The following is an 8040-nucleotide window of genomic DNA, read 5'->3' as shown; positions in this document are numbered from 1 at the left end:
GTGTAGTGATAAAAAAATATATGTAGGACAACGATGACTACATAGAGATAGTATAATGTCAAGGAATCGAAGGATAAAACTGTCGGTGGTTTATAAGGTGGACTGGATCCTCAACCCATTTGATCCAACCCACCGAATCTACATCATCCCATTCCACGGATCTCTGGTAAATGTACCGAGGATTTATAATATATATATATATATAGCCAGGAATATCAGGCAGTATGTAGACCGAGGAAACTACTCATAGTATATTCGTATTCGGGTATTTTCGCCGTTCGCACATCGTCGTTGTCGATAGGGGCGACATGGATGGGTATGGGTATGGTCCGTGGAATGGGTAGAAACATAACGCGGATTGTGGGGACGTACGGGAATTGGGAATGGGAATGGGAATTACGACTACGACGATGGCAACTACGATGAGGTGGGTTGGTGGAGAAGAGAAGTGGGTGAGGGTGACTGGGTAGGGAAACGGCGATACGCGGTGATGCTCGCGGGGGCCGCTGAGTGCCAGAGAAAAAATAGTTAAGAGGCTGGCGCAGTAGAGGGCGGACAGTGGGGTGGGGACTCAAGAGACAGGTGTCAACGGTCACGGAGGTCGTTATTTTACTTTCCTTTATTTTTTAATACTTCTCAATAATAATAATAATAATAATACTAATACTAACAACAACAATAATAGTTACGCACTTATTTTGCGTAAAATTTTATTTTTTTAAATTTTTATTTAACATTCAAATAACACCGGTGTAATATAATATACGTGTGTTAACGGTGGAATACGCGAAAGGCCTTATATGTCATTATACTATCAAGGTCGTATAAATGGTAAGCTTCAAAAGATATATACTGCTCCGAAAATGACTACTAGATTTTTAAAAATTTAAGTTATATGAATATGGTGATTGTGGATCTCGCGATCAACAAACCACTTGATGTAATACCGGCTTTTACGGCCATTTTATACCTATACTACTAATGCACGTATTTTTATCATACATTATTTTTTATTATAATTATTTTATTTATCAATATCTACTGGTCTATTTAATTATAATTTATAATTATAAACAAAAAATAATTTATATAAATTAAGATTTATTGATAAATTGAAATAATTATTAACTATAGATGTGTAATTTAAAAAAACTCATTAGACAGCGATTATTTATTTTAATTTTATTATTATAATTATTGTAGATACTCGTGGATTAATGATTATAATTAATGTCTTGCAATTAGTTAAAATATGTATCAGACTTTGAGTCCCAAACGCGAAACGCCGACGCTGTTACGGTTGTTACTAACACAAGCATGGAGTATGAGTACTGTACGAAATCTATGACGCTAACGCTATAATCGACATTTACTACGGAAGTTATATGCTGTAAATAATATAATAATAATAATTATTATTATTAATAAATGTGTGGATAAATAAATTTAAATGATAGAATGTGGTTTACTGTATTCATATAAAATTTTGACCTTGACTGGTGGTTAAATAATAGTCTGTAAATGTTCGACAGTCATAGTCAAGAGTATTGACAGCGTGCAGGGTCAAATATACGGCCATTGTCGGCAGAGGGTTGGTAACCAAAGAGATATTTTGTGAGAGTGAGAGAGACAAGTGGTTTTGGTACGGGGTTAGAGTAAGCGAATGAGCAAATAGAACGAGTGTGAGTAACCGCGTGTTAAATGGAAAATTTATATTTATTTATTGTACTTTTTTATTTAATATAATTATTATTTTCATTATGACGTAATATAAGATTATAATATATGTATGAGTTAATGTAACGGGGATGTGACATTATGAGGTGAGATGTTAATTTTCTGCGGTTGGGTTTAGTTTTTTTATTTATTGATTTTTTAATTTAATTATTTAGATGATAATGTAAATAATTGTATATTTTAAAAATTAAGTTTATATTTTAATACTAATTATGTAAACATTGTGTACACAGGTGTCGCATTGAGTATCTGCAATGAATTTCCCACCGTTTGGAAGTCACTTTCCTGCTACAATCCCTAGTATTCATCAGTTTACTGCTGATGGTACTAGTGGTAGTAGTGCAAGATATGCTAATCACTTTCCTAATCAGCCTCCGATCGGAGTGCCGGTTGTGGGAAAATATCGTCCAGAAATAAATGGAGGGCAAACTGGACAAAGTCAAGGAATGATAAGCAACAAAAGTACCTACTCGAATAGTAATGTACACTCACATTATTCAAATGTGCCATACTCACAAGCACAGTCTGTACAACAACGTCCGACAAATTCACCGGGTATGCAAGAAAAACGTTCTTATCATCAGGTATATACATATTTTTAATTTTTAATATTTAATTTATGAATTGCAGTAATTTTTTATTATAAAAATTTTATATTTAATCAGGATGTGTGTAATTTGCTGCAAGAAAAAGATAAAAAAGAAAAAAAAACCGAGGAACAACAAAGAAATACAGGTGATTCGGGTAGTACAACAAATGACAGTGGACAACAAGATTATTCATCAATTCATCAGCATCATCAACAACACGCGCACACCCAAACACCAGCCTCAATGCCAGCAACATGGCAATCTCTTGCAACTCCTGGCTCTACAGTAGCTGATTACCTCAGTCATTTACCGGCAAGCACATTGCCATTAAGTTTACATCATTTTTTAAAATATTCTGCTGAGAGTATTAAAAAAGAATCTGAAATGCAAGCTCATACTACTTCAGTGGCTGTTGCTACAACAACAACACCAAATATTATGATGTCACCTACTACGAAAAAAAAGAAAAAGAAGAAAGTACCAAAGGAAAAAAAGCCAAGACCAAAACCTGGTGAAATTCGTTTGACAACAGCACTTGATGGATCAACACTTTATTGTTGTCCAGAGTGTCATATGGCTTATCCTGAACGTGAACTTCTTGAGCAACATCTTCTAGGTCATACACTTGAGCGTCGATTTGTTTGCGATATTTGTGGTGCTGGTCTTAAACGTAAAGATCATCTTACGCGTCATAAACAAAGTCATAATCCCGAAAGACCTTATGTTTGTACTGTTTGTCTGAAAGCATTTAAACGAAAGGAACAATTGACATTACATTTTGTCATACACTCTGGTGAAAAAAGGCACGTTTGTACAGAATGTGGTAAAGGATTTTATCGAAAGGATCATCTTAGAAAACATACACGCAGTCATATTGCTAGAAGAGTTAAAGCAGAGCTCAGTCAAAATGCCAGTAAGGAAAAAAATATTATGCATATTAAGTACTTCTTATTTTGGGTATTTTTTAATTTTAACAGAGTCGCCCTCAAAACGATGAAAGTTTTAAATAAAGCAATACATGTATTTTTCGCAATAAAATTCTGAAGTTTAATAACTCACCGCAACTCGTAAACATACAGGAATAACTAAAACATATTTTTGTAGGAAATTAAATTCTACGCAAAACGTCTTTAGTGTCATATCTAAAAAATCAATGAAAAAAAAAAAGTTACAAAGCAATCAAGTTTTAAATAGGGGTGTGCGAGTACTCAAAACTTCGAATTATTCGAGGTGAATCGGATCGAACAATTCGATTCGAAATCCGCCTCGAAGATTCGAACTATTCGAAACATCTAAATAGTTCGAAAGTATTGAATAGTTCGAACTATTCGAATATTTCAAGCTTTTTTAAATCTTATGTTTATTGAGTTTATGATCTTATATGGGCTATTTTCAAGTACAAATATTAATAATATAGTAGTTTTTCAATTTAATAAAATCATAAATACTAAATTTTTCAGATGCATTAATATTACTTACCGAAGAGTCGGAAAAATTTCAAATTATTCAAATCTCGAACTCTTCGAACTATTTGATTCGAACAAAATTCGCACACCCCTAATTTTAAAACACTCAAGAAAGTTAACGAAAAATTTGCTTTTTAGTATATTGTCATTATTTTTGTAAAGAAAAACTTTATTTTAAATTTAAAATAAATAATTCTATAGAGAATTAAATTCTCTATAATAAATGTACTGTGCGTTACTTTGGTAAAATTTATAGAAAAAAAGTTATAGAACTTCAAAAATTGAAGTTGACTAACTGAGCTATTTTATTACAGACTCAAATTTTTGTTGATCTTAAAGTTCTGTAACTTTTACATCAATTTTACTGACATAAAGTACAAGGCTTTTTTCATAGAAAATTAATTTCCTACAAAGTTATTACATTTAAGTTTTAAATAACATTTTCTCGTATTAAAATAATAAGAATTAACAAAAAAGAGAATTTTTGCTTTTTTCCAAATTTGGTTGCCTCGTAACTTTTTCCTCATTTACTTTATGGATATCATGCTAAGATTTTTTTTTCTGTTGAGAATTTAATTTCCTACAAGAATCTCCCCATTTGAAATTATCAGAAACTTTTTTTTTTATATTTTTAAAAAGATTTGAGGCGAATTTATTCAAATTAATAAATAATCAAAACAAAGACTACTCTTATACATATATTTAATATAAATATGATATAATTATTTATTTATTAATACTATGATCATATATTGTCTAGGTGGTGGTCAGCAACAAAGCCAACAACAAAATAATGTTACGAATATGCAAGCAACAGCAGTATCTGCTTCATCTGTTTTGCCGGGTGGGCATCCTGGGCCTCTCCTGTCCTGAGCCCCGCCATCTGGGAGCTTTCAAGTTCCCCATCCAACAAATAACAGTGTCATTAATTCACATCAAACGAGTAGTCATCAGTCTCATCATTCTCATCATCATCATCTTGCTGCAGTTAATGCCGCAGCACATCAAGCAGCTGTTGGCGTACATGCCGCTACCTCTAGCCAGTATCAAAGTCACGAACTCAGCTTTCTTAGTCATGTCAAAAATTTCTGATAATTAAAATTATTATTAATAGGTAAGCATTTTTCTTCATTAATTTACTCTGCAATGGATAAACAAATTGTGTCTTTTATCAAGGCAATTCAATTTTTTAAAATTATTATTATAATGGTGGAATAAATGAATAATAATTCACACACTAATTTTGTCCTATTGTACAGTTTGCCAAGAGTTTAAATCAATATTTTCATAATTAATTGATGCATTAAATGCCATGGTAATAATCATTCAATTATATAAGTTATTAAATACAGTAGTAAGACATTATTTTTTTTTATTTTAAATGTATTTTTTATTACTTGTGTATTTGCAATATTTAAAAAGTTATTAGGTTCGATAAAAAAAACTATTAGTAATTTAGACCTTTACAATTTTTATAATGTAATAAATATCAGTATTTTTTTTTTTTTTTGATAATATTGTCTTAAAATTCAAGTAGTTTTGGCAGCTAAGAGTAATTATTTACTTTATAAATTACGCTTGACGCGAAGCAAAAAAATTTACAGATATTTTGTTTTATATTTTTTTTTTTTTATAATTGTCTTTAAAAATTTTTAAATATTTGTTGAGTACTGATTATAAGTATAAGTTTATTTTTAATTGTTTTTTTTACTTCCTGTGTATATAAACATATATATATATATATATATATATATATATATATATATATATATATATATATATATATATATATATATATAAAATTTACTATTATATATGTAATAAGATCAATAATTATTGAAGGCCAAGATTACTAAAATTATTCGTCATTAGTCTGACGGTAATTATTCTTGTAGACTTCTGGTTGTGATTTTTTGTGATCTTTCCACACCGTAAAAAAAAAAAAAAAAAAAAAAAAAAAAAAAAAAAAAAAAGAAAATATTTTTTCAGTACCTTTTTTATTTGATATACAGTTTTGTTTTGATGTATTAACAATTCCATTAATTAATAGAATTCTGTTTAGTTTAAACAAAAACGCCGTGCCATTGTTTTTTTACAATTTTATCATGATTTTTTCTTTTTGTTACTACTAAAGTTTATGTTTTTATTTTTATGTAGTATGCTGTGGCAAATAATATAAATTTATATAAACTGTAAAGATTAAGATTAATTTAGTATAGTATTAATAATATATATGACCGAAAATATGTTGTAAAACATGTATTTTTAAATGTATAACATTTCATATTTTTTCATTTAATAATTATTTTATTTAAAAAGATACAAAATTATTTAAAAAAGTTTAAAACTTTATTCAATAATTATTATAATTAAAATTAAAAATTTTATTTATATTAATAACACGGGTTAATATTTTTTTATATTAAAAAATTTTTTTGTTATGTTTCGAAATTATTTAAAAAAAAAAAAATTCATATATATTTGTAACTTGATAAGTATTTTAAAATTTAATTAAAAAAAAAAATCAACTTGCTCTTCGGTCATTTGGCGAAAAAGCCAAAATTCAGGTTTTGTCAGACCTCAATATAAACATAATTAATAAATAATAATAATAATAATAATAAGAAGAATAATAATATAATAAAAATAATAATAACAATAATAATATAATAATAATAATATTCTTTAAAGCACATACATAATATACCATTCAAAAACATAAATATGTTGCCATAAGTATTGATGTAAAAAATCTAAATGTAAAATGATGTATTGAAGCTATATTGGAATATTCCACCGCCATCGTACTATTTACTTATAATCGTAATGATAAGCAAACGTAGTTATTGTAGAAAATAAGTTTGTATACAAAAATTAAAAAAAAAAAAAAAAAAAAAATAAGCTTGATAATATGACAAAGAAAAGAAACAATCGGGCGATATCTACATGGTAAAGTAAAATAATAAATTTTTTTGACACACAATATTAGTGATAAATTAAAAAAAATAATAAAAGGCAGAAAAAAAAATAAACATTATAATTGCATAATAGCAGTTATATTTTTTATTGTAATATTAAAAATAATTTAAATGTCATTTGTCTCAATACAGTTTAAAAACAGTGCCCGTTTTGAGTATGATATATATTGATTCAAATTGTAAACATGCATACATAATTAAATTTATAAATTATTATTTTCTTGCGCTATTTAAATAAAATATAAGATTATTAAAATAACAATAATAATAAATAACAATAATAATAAAAATGTATAAGAAAAATAATGTAGACATCTAGAATATGAGAAAGTGGAAAAAAGAGATTTAATATTTTTTGTATTGCAACCTAGATAACGGAGCTGAAAGATGTAGGGTTGAAATGGCTATATAGAGCACCTGAGACATCAAAGCTTTCTCGTGGCATTTGTATGCTTGATATTTAAATTGTGCTTTTTATACATCATCAAAGTCCTTCGAATCCACAATTAAGAATTTATATTTTGTCAATTAATAATTAATAAAAATAATTCATTAATATTATTTTAATAAATTATAATAATAATCAGTTAGATTTAGTGAGAAAAAATTAATCCTTTTTTTAATTATAAAAAATTAACTGAAAATATTTTTCTACAATGTTTAAAATTAAATTAGAATAACGGTGTAATTGTTAATACAAATTTATTATAAATTAAATATTTAAAACCAAGTATGTAATACTTGAATATTAATTTATATTAATTGATGTGATTCGTTGGATATTGAATGATGTAAACAGTAATTATTATTTAAACAAACTGCTTTTGTTGTTAAAATTAAAATGAGCACACAAAAAAGTAATGTGTTATGAGTGGTAAAAATGTATTATGTAGACAAAACGTATAAAAGATATTTGTAATAGTTACATTAATAATATTGTAGTGAGTGAGTAAGGAAAGTAATTTGAAATCTTCCTTGAAAATAAAAATAATTAAAAAAAAGAAACAAATAATAAAATTGAAAATTCGATCATTAAAAATTACAGTATGAAAAAAAAAGTATAAAAGAACATTAATAATAATATAGAATTGAAAGAAATAAAAAATAATAATTCATCGACAAAGTACAAAGAATAAAAAAAATAAAAAAAGAAAAGAAAATAATTAAAAGAATTTCTCCATTAGCATTTTTAATAATTTATTTTTTTTTAAATTCTTAAAGCCTTCCATTAAATTAAATTTTTTTACTTATTTTTGCAAGTAATTAATT

At 27.0% G+C, this 8040-nt stretch overlaps 1 protein-coding gene across 1 annotated transcript; it reads left to right on the top strand.

Moving 5' to 3' along the window:
• The first annotated feature begins 549 nt into the window (after positions 1-549).
• LOC103573971 (zinc finger protein Gfi-1b) lies at positions 550-5498 on the top strand. The gene is made up of 4 exons (XM_008553282.2): positions 550-831; positions 1971-2321; positions 2403-3240; positions 4554-5498. Exons 2-4 carry the CDS (start codon positions 1992-1994, stop codon positions 4664-4666), a joined length of 1281 nt encoding a protein of 426 aa, XP_008551504.1. The 5' UTR covers positions 550-831; positions 1971-1991; the 3' UTR covers positions 4667-5498.
• Positions 5499-8040: the final 2542 nt, after the last annotated feature.

Source organism: Microplitis demolitor, chromosome 5, assembly GCF_026212275.2.
Source record: "Microplitis demolitor isolate Queensland-Clemson2020A chromosome 5, iyMicDemo2.1a, whole genome shotgun sequence".
Taxonomy (NCBI): Eukaryota; Metazoa; Arthropoda; class Insecta; order Hymenoptera; family Braconidae; genus Microplitis; species Microplitis demolitor.
The sequence above is the reverse complement of the archived record's forward strand: the minus strand, read 5'-3'. Positions and strand labels throughout refer to the sequence as shown.